This window comes from Archocentrus centrarchus, chromosome 22 (assembly GCF_007364275.1).
Source record: "Archocentrus centrarchus isolate MPI-CPG fArcCen1 chromosome 22, fArcCen1, whole genome shotgun sequence".
Taxonomy (NCBI): domain Eukaryota; kingdom Metazoa; phylum Chordata; class Actinopteri; order Cichliformes; family Cichlidae; genus Archocentrus; species Archocentrus centrarchus.
In genome coordinates this window covers 28429006-28442184 of record NC_044367.1, presented here as the reverse complement: position 1 = coordinate 28442184, position 13179 = coordinate 28429006, and the positions used below count along the sequence as shown (strand labels likewise).

General features: G+C 47.2%; 1 protein-coding gene across 4 annotated transcripts in view; it reads right to left on the bottom strand.

Moving 5' to 3' along the window:
* col12a1a (collagen, type XII, alpha 1a) overlaps positions 1–13179 on the bottom strand; it is a 47780-nt gene that overhangs the window by 25201 nt on the left and 9400 nt on the right. For 3 of the 4 annotated variants that reach the window (XM_030718168.1, XM_030718167.1, XM_030718165.1), the window contains exons 12-26: positions 12871–13146; positions 12508–12780; positions 8569–8838; positions 6913–7179; positions 6570–6762; positions 6354–6478; positions 4997–5146; positions 4768–4887; positions 4498–4662; positions 4265–4411; positions 3831–3970; positions 3100–3229; positions 2304–2449; positions 1656–1785; positions 1435–1571 (exon numbers count right to left, since the gene is read on the bottom strand). In XM_030718168.1, the coding sequence (XP_030574028.1) occupies positions 1435–1571; positions 1656–1785; positions 2304–2449; positions 3100–3229; positions 3831–3970; positions 4265–4411; positions 4498–4662; positions 4768–4887; positions 4997–5146; positions 6354–6478; positions 6570–6762; positions 6913–7179; positions 8569–8838; positions 12508–12780; positions 12871–13146 (2669 nt within the window). The remainder of the gene's footprint in view (positions 1–1434; positions 1572–1655; positions 1786–2303; positions 2450–3099; positions 3230–3830; positions 3971–4264; positions 4412–4497; positions 4663–4767; positions 4888–4996; positions 5147–6353; positions 6479–6569; positions 6763–6912; positions 7180–8568; positions 8839–12507; positions 12781–12870; positions 13147–13179) is intronic. The other variant, XM_030718169.1, reaches the window with a different exon arrangement.

The window sequence follows — 13179 nt, the reverse complement described above, 5'->3', positions numbered from 1 at the left end:
GTTGGTCACCAGGTTTACTCACATCTCAGGAGGGATTCTGGTCCACTCGTCTTCACAGAAACTCTCTGAATCCTTCAGGTTTGTTGGCTCCTCGAAGCTTCAGCTCCCTCCACAGGTCTTCTATAGACCTGAGGTCAGGAGACTGGCTAGGCCACTCCACAACCTTAATGTGCTTCTTCTTTAGCCACTCCGTTGTTGCCTTGGCAGTATGTTTTGGGTCACTGTCATAATGGAAGACCCATCTGTGACCCATCTTCAGTGTTCTGGCTGAGGGAAGGAGTTTCTACAGCATGTGGACCCATCCATCGGCCTCTCAATGTGGTGAAGTCGTCCTGAACCATTAGCAGAAAAACAGGCCCGAAGCATAACGTTCCCACCTCCATGCTTGACTGTGGGCATGCTGTTCTTTGGGTCATAACATCTCTCTTCCACCAAACATGGCAGGTCAAGTTGATGCCAAAGAGCTTGATTTTGGTGTGAACTGACCACAGCACGTTCCCCCAGACCTTCTCTGAATCATTTAGATGTTCCTAAGCCAGGCCTGAACATGTGCCCTTATGGAACCTGCAGGCGCTGCAAGTTTTCAGTCCATTACACCGCAGTGTGTTACTGATGGTGTTCTTGGACCGTGGTCCCAACTGCCTTCAGATCATTAAGAAGCTCCTCCTGTGTGGATTTGAGCTGATCCACCACCCATCTCCCATTTCCAAATAATCACACCAACAGCTGCCACCTTCTCACCGAGCTTCTTGCTGATGGTCTTGTAGCCATTCCAGCCTCGTGCAGGTCTACTGTCCCTGACAACCTCTGACAGCTCTTTGGTTCACCCATGGAGGTGGAGAGGTTGGGACAAGTGTGCTTTATACACATAACGAGATGAGATCAGGAGGAACTGTGATTGATTTATCGATTGATTATAATCTGGCCGCTACATGAGCACACAGCCAATCTGTGGGAGCCACAATTCTGAGTATCAAATACTTATTTCACTCAGTGATGTGCAAATCACTTTATAACTTTTATGTGTTTTTTTCTGGGATTTTGGCTGATATTCTGTCTCTCTCCATTCAAATGAAACCACCATAAAAATTATAGGATGTTTGTTTCTTTGTGAGCAAACTTACAAATTCAGCAGGGGGTCAAATAATTATTTCCTCCACTATAAGCTTTGCAAAATCAGAGAGTTTTGTAATATTTTCTCTGGACTCCAGGACATTCCCTGATGTCTCCTCAAACAGCTGCAGTCTCCACAATGTGGTCTCAGCCAATCTGATAACGGCTCAGTCAAAAATATCTACCAACTTACTCACCATAAATCCTAATGACTGTAACAGACAAGGAGCTAAAACACAGGCCGATAACATTTTGTTTGCAGGTTTTCTTGTGTGTTTTTCCCATGATAGGAAAGTTAAACACAACTAGAGTCAAACTCACTTCTTTGGCGTCTCCTTCCTCGGGCTTGTAGCTGACGAGGTACTTGCGAACAGGACCGGGAGCAGCATCCCAGTCGAGCCTCATGGTGCTGTGGGTAATATCACGAACCCTCAGTTCTCCGGCAGGCGGCATGGGCACTGAACACGAGACACAAGTTTAGTTTACCAAACGTTACGTGAGCTTCTTTAATTGTGTGCAGAAACACTGAAATGATTACGAACATGTGACTCCCTGCTTGGTCAGCGGTTCACTGGCTGATTCTTCATGGAGGGCAAACAGGGAAAGCGTGTAGGCCGTGTTGGGGAGCAACTTTACCAGCTGGACATCAGTTGTATCGCCGCCCACTCTGATCTGGAAGGAGACCAAAGCAAACAAACAGCACACGCTGAGAGGAAGCCGATGACGGGGACTCCTCAGTGACAAAGTTGGGAAAAACTCTGGTTGATGCACATCTGCTGAATCTGGTTCTGACCCAGTGGGGCTGACACCTCATGAAGAAATGATGATGTTCCCTTGGCAGAGTGAGCTCATGGTTCAGCCCCCCCTTTGTGGCTCACAATGTTTCTTTGTGTTTTCCCTGTTGCCTTGCTGCTGAGTGACGATGCAAACACTGGCGGCTTTGTAAAACATTATTTCAATCTGTGACATCTGCACCCAGTCAAAACCCGCTGACAGTGGCTTCAAGTGTTTGGTCACTTCTCGTGTTTAGCGATGTGTGCGTGTGTTTGTGCTTGTGTATGCGACCAGGCATACACATCAGTTATACACTTATAAACACACGTGTATGTATTAATCTTTTCCCCGCCCATTTCTATTATATCTGCAGCTGATTGGCCGGACGCCCTCTTGTTTCCCAGAACGCATCTCACCTCCTGCTCGGTGGTGGGCTGGGTGGCATTGATGGCGCTGTAGAGCAGCATGTAGCCCGTAGCTCCCGGCGCCCTTTCCCACCTCACTCGCATGGTGGTGACCTGCTGATCGTAAATGTCCATCCTCCTCACGGCACTCAGGGGCACTGGGTAACCAGACAGCAAATACTTGTGTTTTAACCGTTTCCCTCATATATCCACAGTTAGTTTTGCTTTTGCAGTTACTATTTAAAACAAGCAATAAACATCATAAAAACACAAAGCAGTCAAATTTGCACCTGAAACCAAATCTGATCCATTAAATTGCCTCTTAATTTGCATCTTAGCACTTCTGTCTTTTTGCAGCCACATGTGGTTCTATAAACAAAGCGTATGTATTTCCTTTGAACCTTTCATTAATGGAGACCACACACGAACTACAGTCATCGAGTTGTACTGAGATTGTGTTACGCAACTGCGCCGCAGAGACTCTGTGACGGTGGCCGACTCAAAGGGGATCTGCTCGTAAAGCGAAGGCTCGAGGTTCGTGAGAGCTAACGAGGCTGCTTTGCTCTCTGAGAGCCTCGTTTATCTGGGCTTCCTAATGGCAGGAAAAGTCTGTTTGAGTTACACTCTAAACGATAACCACTTAAGAGCGTGCTTCTCCAAGTAAGTGTAATAAAATATGGTCACATCTGCAGTTCATCATCACACACCAGTTTAGCCCATAGTGTCACATGTGGTGCTGTAACAAAGTTAGGTTGAAGTCATTCGGATTTTTAGTTAGTGAATCTCTTTAAATCGAGGTAGGACATACGCGTGGTATCGGTTCCTTCTAGGGGCTCGCTGCTGTCCTCTCCCACCACAGAGTAGACACTGACCAGGTACTGGGTGAGGGGGTCGAGCCTCTGGAGAACCACCGTGGTTTGAGTGCCATCCACAATCACCTAATAACAGACAGGAGGGTCAGAAGGTCACAGCTAAAGGAGAGACAGGAGAGCTGTGGAGCTGTAAATGAGAAATGGTTTGTGTGTACATGTGCAGATGTTGCAGACTTACAAATGTGCACTAGACGTTTGAAAGAGAGATCAAGTCTTTGTTGGGCTACACAATCAAATAATCTGTCAATTTCTACTACACTAACAGTGATCATGGGCTTCAAGTCTGCATCTATAAACAGCAGCACAACCTCATCCACGATGCTTCCTGCTCAGCAGAGCCGTGGGAGCGGCACAAAAACAAACATCTACATATTTGATTCACACACCAAAAATGCATCGATGCTGTGAAGCCGGCCAACGAGGCCATCTCTCTGAAACCGAAGCGGCTGTTTGTGTTTGTGCGTCAAACTGCAGCGTAATTGGACACCCAAACAGCCAGAAGCCAACACAAGCAGCAGGCTGGAAACAGACGTTTGCCTGAAGTTTCCCAGTAGTGTCAGAACAGTGTGTTAGGCAGCATTAACACACAAACCGCGTGACAATTACTGCAGTTTTTGCATGTGTGATTGAATCAGTGGAAGTTGAGATGATTTGAACGACTTCGTACCTGCTGTGATGGTCCTGACAAAGTCCTGTACTCCACGCGGTACTTCTCTGGTTGGCTTTCTGGGCCGCTCCAGGTGACTCTGAAGGACCGATGAGTCACCTCTGATGTCACCAGATCAGTGGGTGCATCTGGAACTCCTCCTGTTAAGATGGCAGCATAGAAAGATGGAAGCTGGGTAATCACAACTTAGGAGCTCATAATCTCTGATTCAGAGTTTATTCTATGTAGTAAAAAGGTGTGAAGCTGTTAAACAGCTCCACCAGTGGATGCTGTCCACTGTGTTTATACTGCTTAAGATCTGGGAGTGGAGGTGCTCGCTTGGATGGAAAAGTGATACTGTTGCTGTAAAATGGAAAACTTCTGTCCATGCAGTTCAGTGTGCTTCTTCTTGTTGGTGCCTCTTGTACTTCAGTCTGACCTCCACCCACACGTACCTGGGCCTTTGACACTGTTGCAGAGGTTGTCGGAAACCCTGTCCACGATGTCCAACAGGAAGGAGAAATCGGCCACGTTGTACATGTGAATTTCTTCCGGATCGGAGGCAATGGACCTCAACTCATTCTCATCTGCATTCTTAATACCTGAGCAACAGTGACAGGAGTCGGCGGTCAGAAAACGGCTTCATAGCATGAGTTGGTGCAAGTTAACGGCCCTGATCTCTGCTTACCGATGGCATAGAGCTCAATGCCCTGATCGCGCAAGTTCTGAGAGTGGACAATGACATCATCCTGCGATTTGCCATCAGTGATCAAAACGCCAATCTTTCGAGCGCTGGGTCGCATCCCGACATCCTCTCTGAAATTGTTCTGGAGGATGTAGTTCAAAGCCAGACCTGCCACGAAGACACCGCACACAAACACAGCAGGATGAGTGACCTCATTTTAGACATCCAGTGTGAAATATGGTCCCACTACAGCAAAGAAACTGAATGAATTACCTGTCAGAGTGTTTCCTCCTTTGTAGGGCAGGTTAGCCACAGCTTCCAGGAGGGAATCTCGGGTCCGATGAGCATTCAGATGCCATTCAGTCTTTGGGTCTCCGCTGTACTGAGCAAGCCCTGAAGAAACCACCAAGTCTCTGTCAGAGCGCCTCAACAAAAACCTTTTGGTGTTATTAGCAAATACACACATACTTCAATTATTACTGCTTATTTTGGTTCAACGCACCAATCTGGACCCGATCAGGGCCGATGTCAAAGACTCCCACCGTGCGTGCAATGAAGGCACGGATAGTCTTGAAGTTCAGACGTCCAATACTCCAGGAGCCATCCACCAGGAGCACGATGTCAGCCTGAGCGTTGGTTCTGCACATCACATCTGACGGGCAGGAAGGTGTGAGATTCAAAAATGGTGCATGTGGTCAAATGTAAGGTGAATAAAATGTAACGTGGCCGTTAAAGATGTGTGGGAAGAAAAGAAGGAAGGAAAGAAAAGTAAAATTCCACATTAGGCAGAGAAATAAACGATATCAAAACAAACATCTCCACATGCAAGCAACAAATCACTCAGGTCTTATTTCATCTCTCTGTGGACAGGTGTTATAATTATGATCTTCTCCACTTGGCAGCATGTTGAGGCAGTATTTCTTTCAGTTGTTGGATCCACGGGATAGTCCCAGGAGAATGTGCCCTTTATAGCCGTGACATATCAAAGGCCTCCACTGGAGAGATTACTGTGCCCTCCAGAGCAGCAAGGAAATATTCACATCCTGTCTGATGAAAAGGAAGGCGTCCCGTCCTCTGTGCCTGAAAGAGAGCTGCAGATGTGCAGGTGCTGCACTAACTGCCACTGTCTGCAACTGAGAACAGGTTACATGATTTTACACAGGTATGCACGGTGTTTCCAACCCATGGGCTACAATAAGACCCAGAAAGGAGCAGGTAAAGGTGGACCGAAGGAAATAATACAGAGCAAGGAAAAAAACACAGTACTGAATACCCAGACCTTTGTTTGTCTTTAACCTGTAAACTAACATTTACTCAGTCTGTACACAGACGGATGAGATTATCTCGCAGCTCCTGCATCCTTATTAGGAGAAGCTTGCAGCTGAGGGGTCGGGCTGACCTTTCCTTACAGCAAACACAACATGTTTCCTCGCCTCACACTTACTCCTGCCACACTCTGACTCACTGCACAGTAAAAGGTTTTATAAGTGCAAACAGATTATACGCCCATGGCTCGTATCTCTGCTGGCTGCACTTGGATGGGACACGGTGAAGAAAGCGAGAAAAGGGCAGACAGATGGAGTTTTCATTACATCTGTTATTCCGTGAGACGATTGGCTTTAAGGAAAGGTATTCAGCTTTCATGTGGTTTGGACTGAGATCTGATTCTTCCTGAACAAAAGTGTAATATGTGATAAACTCTCACTGCTCTGCCACAGGAACAAACCATACTGAGACTTACAGTGGTGACAGGTACAGTAACAGAGTCACATGTTCTTCTCTTATTCTTACTATGATAACATACAATGTAAATCATATATCACATGTGCTTTTTATAGTCAAATATTAGGTCGTATTACTTGATGGGCCAAAATCTGGAGGATCCGGTGCATCAGAGTAGGTTGTGTACTCCTCTCCAGCCAGTGGCATACTCTCTCCTCCATCAAACATACCAAACACACTCACTGTGTATTTGGTTCCAGCTCTGCAGGACCAAAAACAACATGCACAGTAGAATATTGTCCAAAATTCAAATGATTCTGAAAACAAAATGGGAAATCAACTTTGAAACACACCTGAGTTCCTCCAGCACCACAGTGTTGTCGTAGGGACCGACCAGAAGCTGGCCCAGGTCGATATCATCCTCGACTGGGTGGTAAGTGACTTTGTAGCCCCTGACGTCACCGGGGGCGTGGTCCCAGGTGACGCGGAAGCTCGTCTTGGTAGGCTCTGAAGTCTGGAGGTTGCGTGGGCCTTTGAAAGGCGACACTGGAGAAGAAGGAGATGGACTAAATGGGACGATAATGGAGTAATGACTGTAATACTGCTGCAGTTTAGTGTGAGATGGTTATGGTTGTGGTGATGATGAGGATGTGGCTAACACTGTCACGTGATGCCATGAATGACAGGCCAACCTACATGTCGTTCCTTCTCCTTGCCTCGCTTTGCCTTCTCCGAAACGATAAACTGGCAGCACGGTGATGTCGTAGGTGGTGAGAGGGGTGAGGCGCCTCAACACTGTGGTGGTAGTGCCGCCGGGCACTTTGGCTGCCAGCTGGCGCCCTCCTGCCTGGGGTCTGTAGGTGACGCGGTAGTTGAGGACGTTTCCAGGTGCCGCCTGCCATGACACCTTCATGGACTTCTCTGTCTCCTCTGAGACAACAATCGCTCTGCCAGCAGCCGAGACTGCAGGGAAGGAAATGTTAAAGAGATGAACGGATGGTCTCCGGGGAACATCATCAGCAAGGCCGTCCTGTCGGTACGGAAAATAAACACCCAGCTACCTGAGTGTGCCGGCCTGTCGCAGCGCTAACACAGAGCGACAGGCTGACCCCACTACCTGCATGTCTTTGGACTGTGGGAGGAAGCCGGAGTCCCCGGAGAACATGCACAGAAAGACCAGATGGTGGATTCAAACCCAGCACCTTCTTACAGTGAGGCAGCAGTGCTAACCGCTGCCCCGTCCTGTGATGTCTTGAAGAAATTCATTGTGTGTCTCTAGAGTACTTCTTACTCTGGAAGTGTGATCGGTCAGAAACCTTGAAACGAGCCGAGGAAAACATTGAGAGTCCTCGGCTTCAGAGGGAGGACTTTTATTAACGGAAAAAGGAAGCGCATCCAATTTGGCTGCGTGTCGCTGAGCCCGCAGAGGCCTGAGATTTGTGTAAAGCACAAGAAACCCAGTAAAAAGTGTATGTGCAGACAGTTAAAGTCACCTAAAATTTGAGTGAAAATCTACATTTGTGCTTCAGCCGAGGTGGAAATGAAAAGAGCAGAAACATTTTTTTAGAGCGCAGTGAAGGAAGGAATGAGCAAAGTGAACATTTAAGTGTACAAAGCTGTCTTGTGGGTGCGTTTGGTGCGTATGCCTCCTCTCCTGCTGCCAGAATCAATAAACAATAATAATGGTTGGAAATCCTTTCCCTCCAGCGCATTCCACTCGGCTAACTGGTGAACTAAAATCCTCCCAACTGGTACAAGTTTCCACTCAATGTGCTTTTCTCATCCAAGCATGAGTACGGGGCCTATCTGTCCTGGATCTCCCATGAAAAGTGTGTGCAGGTGTCCCGGACATTACATCACCTCTATACATACATGCAAACATATATAAAGCATACATGCGCAGCCTTTAAGATGTGCCTGTGAAGTCTCCATATTCTTTATGGCTCAAGCGAATTCCAGCAGCTATGACGTTCTCTCTGAGCTCAGCTCCACAGTAAGTGTTGCCTGACAGATCCTTTTCCTACAGCTTAAAAAATGTCACTTTTTTTCCTGGAGCCTTTTTGGGGCTGAATCACTGACCCCGAGTTCTCAGAGATGAACTTCCCAAACTGGATCTGCAGCTTAACAGACACGAGAAACCCTGAAGCTTCGTCTGTGCTTTGTGTGGAAAACCTGCGTTTTTAAAAATATTTTTCTAGCTGTTGCACATGAACAAAGTGAAGGTCCCTCTGCGGCGTCTCTGGTTTTATGGCTGTAAGGTTACGTCAGTCATACTTAGCTTTCTGGGTATGCCTGAGATGAAACGTTCAGACTCTAAAAAAGCATCTGAAGAAGAAACAAAGAGGCACTTACCATCTGTGGTCTCTTCTCCAGCCAGCGGCTGGCCCCGTCCGTGGCCGTAGATGGCAAACACAGACACCTGATAACGTGTCTCCGGGGTGAGACCGTCCAAAACTGTGGCGGTGTTGGCCCCTGGGATCACCTTTTCCCCGGACTCCTCACTGAACAGAGACTTCCACGTGATCCTGTACTGACGAACGTTTCCCGGGGCCGCGGTCCAGGACACGGCAAAGCTGGTGTCGGTGACGTCTTTGGTCACCAAGTCTCTGGGTGAGCCGAGCTCTGGAGGAGGAATTCACAGATCAGCCACAGTGGAGCAGATTTACCTTCATCAGGACTTATTTTGACTGGTTTCAGTACTTTATAACTGGGCTGAGATGGTGGTGTTAGCACTAAGGTATAAAATGCTCCGCTTTGTCCAGGCAGTATTCATTTCTAATGCAGATAAATAAACATCTGACGGAGTGAGTAAGACACAAAATGGACAAAATGAACAACGGCAGCGACAAACCACCAACAATCACTCATCTGTCTCCACTTTAACCCCTGAGGAGGTGTTTGGGCACCCCGATTTTCTGCCTTCATAATAAGAGACTGCAGGAAAAATGTCTGGAAAACTAATCACACATCCTCAGCACCTCTCCTGACAGCTCTTTCATTTTCCACTGAAGCAGAGGAAACCCGATCCAGAAAAGAGTGTTTGCTACGACTGCAGATGCCGTGCTCCCCGTTTCTTTTCCTAAGAGACTGTCATGAAAGAAGAAAGATGCAGAAAGGCAGGGAAGGGAACTTTGTAGTGCTGTTTCACAGTGAGCGGCCAGCGCACGCTTGGCTGAGGAGGACGGCCCTCTGGTCTGGCTGTACCACAGGATGATGAGCCGCCATGCACAGCCTCCCACGCTGCCTCTGGGATCCTGATCCTCATCAGACACCTAAGCCACTACATGCAGCGCTGACCAGCTGGGTGGTCCCCTCAAATCTCATTTATCAAACCTCACCAAATGTGGTTTAATAACGGGGAAAATGCAATTTTAAAGAACGCAATGGAACAGAAACCTTCTATAAAATAAATGCATGATGATTTGGAAGCAGAGAGACGGCCCATCCACTCCGGCTCAATTGGAAACTGATCTGAACGGAAGTAACAGCAGCAGCAGAAACGCCTGCCAAGCAGCAATCTGCACCTTGAGAGCACGAAGAGGAGACGCTTGTCAAGAGTAATGGCCATAACCACAAATTAATGAGGAGCTCTGATTTATGAACACCTTGAAAACAGCGTAGGCCGTTCAGATCAGATCTTTCCATCAAAAGAATTTTCTTTGCCAAGCAAATGAACTCGACTGACTTTACCAGCTGTGTGCGAACCGAGGGCAAAAAAACACGATGACTTCTGCAGACAGCGGCTCAGTTTCCACCAGAGAAACAAATATACAGAGCAGCAGATTCATTCTTCCTTTTTTAGTTCAATGTTTGCTTTAAAAAAAGCACATGTTTAGATCTTGTTGCATTGTTTACAGTCCCAGCTATCAAAATAGAAGAATTATGGCAGCTTCTATATAACACCCCACCCACCTCATATTACATCCTACCCATCAAGGCGAGGAACTCTCAAATTAAGGTCTGAAACAAGGGCGGCTCACGAATTAACAGTAAGGCCTCGCCCAAGTCTAGAAAACCACTTATGACATAACTGAAGCTCATCTGAGAGATCTCCTGCAGGGCATGTGCTGACATACCCGTCACATCTGCAGCCAAAGGTGTCCAAAGCTTGAAAATATAAATGACTGCACTTGAAATGAATCAGCCATGGAAACATACAGGAAACACTTCCAGCCTTCCAGTCCTGTCCTAATCATTTTACACAGCTGGATGGACTCCAGCAGGCCGCTGCATACATTTCTAACCTTTAACTGACCCTAACCCTGACCCTTTCCTAACCCTAAGCTCTTTCAGGATTACCCGACTGCACCAAGCTGACTGACGCAGTCTGGCTTCCTCTGCGAACTCCTTCAGAGTCGCCTTAGGAAGCACACTGTGCCATCTCAGCACTGGCAGCCGCGTTCAGACTCCCCTCACTTTATTGCTCTTGGTTCTCACACACATGGGCCACAAAGATACAGTTTTCAGTGTCTGTCAGCCAAGGCTGCCTACCCCGAGTCTTTTTACCTCAGAGGACCTTTTACAGGGATGGAAATAATCCATGCACAGTCTGGCGATATTAAATTTCATTAAAGGCATCAGTTAAAGAGAAAATCCAGTCAAAATGCCACAATTACACCTGGTGTTTTCAGACCATTTGAGGTGTCATGTAAGTTGTTGCATTTGATAAATGGGGGTTGAACATTTGACCTCTGAGTAAAAAAATGAGCCTTTTATACCAGCAGGTCACCCTGAGGCATCCTCTCTGCCTCCGCCTGTCCTCCGCCCCACCCTGGAGGGAGACGAGACAGACAGCTCACCCAGCTTTCACGGCTCTCTGAGGTAACATCTTCCACACGCTGAATAACACGCCCACTTCTTAAACAAATAGTTGTGCCGTGTTTGTGTATAATATCCACATTTAACACATTGATGTAAGCGTTCCCTGTGACTCCTTCTCTTTGCTCCTGCCGGTCGTTTCAGGAGGTTTTAATTCTGCTCGAGGCTTCTGCACTGACAGCCGTCCTCTGTGAGCCCTAACAGAGCCCTTTGTGTGAGCCACTTTCTTCCAGTTCTTGCCTACACGGACTTCCCAGAGTGGGTCACTCAAAAAGGGTGGCAAACAATGAGATCAGTGTTGAGGCATGCTGATATCATGACAGCTTAATAAAGATGCATAAACAGAGTGCTTTGTCACGGAGCTGACTGCACAGCTCTGACCTGTGGAAACAGCTATAATCAAACCAGGCCCTTTGGTCAGCGTGGGAACGGCAAAAACAGAGGAAACTGTTCTGTCATCCACATTTTCATGCTCACCAAAACTTTTAGAAGAAAATGCTTTGTTGAAGTTGGAAAATCAAGATGAGATGCAGTTAATTATTCAAGCTGCACTGGAAAGGATGCTCTGCAGTACCTGAGCTATTAAATCCAGATACATGCAGCACGCAGGACCTCAGCAGCCACACAAATGTAAGAACGTAACTCTCCATGTCGTGCTCAGCAGAACAGCTTTAATGTGTCGACGGGCTTCAGAGAAGACTGAAGCGGAGCCACCGCGCCATTTTCATCTGCATTCACAAAGATCAATAAATCACTTTTTCCTGAGACTGTAAAATCTTTGAGCTCATTACTCAAACTGGCTGAGCCGAATTTCTGCTTTTGCCCTTTTATTAACAGTTTGGCCAAAACAGCAGCAGACTTTATCTGATCACATGTAATTCATCTTTAATTCATCCTTAATTCCAGAAAATTATGAGCTGTTTAAAAAATTCAGGCTAGCTTCCTGATTTCCTTTAATGCACAACCAATGAAACGCTTCAGATTTCATAAACAATCTGCCGTCACAACTGGAAATGACTGAAATTCAAGGACACAGCTTAAAGCTGCTGCTAAAATTGACAAGCAGCAATCAGCAGCAATTATTATATTCCAGTCATCACAAAAACCCCCCAATAAGCCGCTGTGAAACAGTCACATGACCCAAAGGTTTTCCCAGGCATGCATCCCACCCCCATTTCCCTCTCACTGCCTTCATGGGCGGCAAAGCCACCTGAGCCTGTAGTCTGTGCTGAAACAGTTACTTCCTCACCAACCACAACTCATACACTCAACCAGCCTTACAGACTACTGCACACCTCCCCAAAGTGTAATCCAGTCATCCTGAGAAATGCCAGCTGCTGCATCCATGCAGAGGAACAAATTCCCAAAGGTATGAAGTTTTACACCACGCAGAGCCCTGAAGAGCCAGAAATACTGGATTTGGAAATCATCCCACTATGCTTCAAAGGTGACCGATATGGCAGAGACCCTTACCTTCTAAGGTGGTTCCTGTGCCCAGAAGAGGATCACCCATACCAGAAGAATAGCGAGCGCTGACAAACAGCTCATATTCAGTGGCTGGTTGGAGGTTCTTCAGGGTAGCCTGGGTGGTGTCTCCTTTGACAGATATCTCCTTCCTCTCGCCTCCCTCGGCAGGTTTGAAGGCAATGCGGTACTGCAGAACATTTCCAGGAGCAGGCTTCCACGCCAGCTTCATTGCAGATGTTGTTTCATCAAAGACACGCAGGTCACGGGGAGCGCCGCGGGCTGGAGGCAAAAATGGATCATAAAAAAATCATATTTGTCAAACAGAAGCTTCACAATACTTCATGATGACCAGTAATTTTCCTTCCTCACCTTCTTTGGTGGTACCCTCCACCTGCATCTCCCTTCCAATGCCGGATGCATACTCAGCAGACACAGACACACGGTAGGTAGTGATGGGGAAAAGCTCCTGGAGAACTATGGTGGTCTCCGGTCCGATGGTCTGGGCCTCCAGGATCTCTCCTGCGCCGCTCAGCGGGACGTAGGACAGGCGGTATCTGATCACTGAACCTGGTGCAGCTTGCCACGACACCCTGAAGCTGTTTGTTGTTTCTTCTGTAACTCGGAGATTTCGTACGGTCCCTTGTTCTGAAAAGACAAACACAGATTATAGATGCTAAA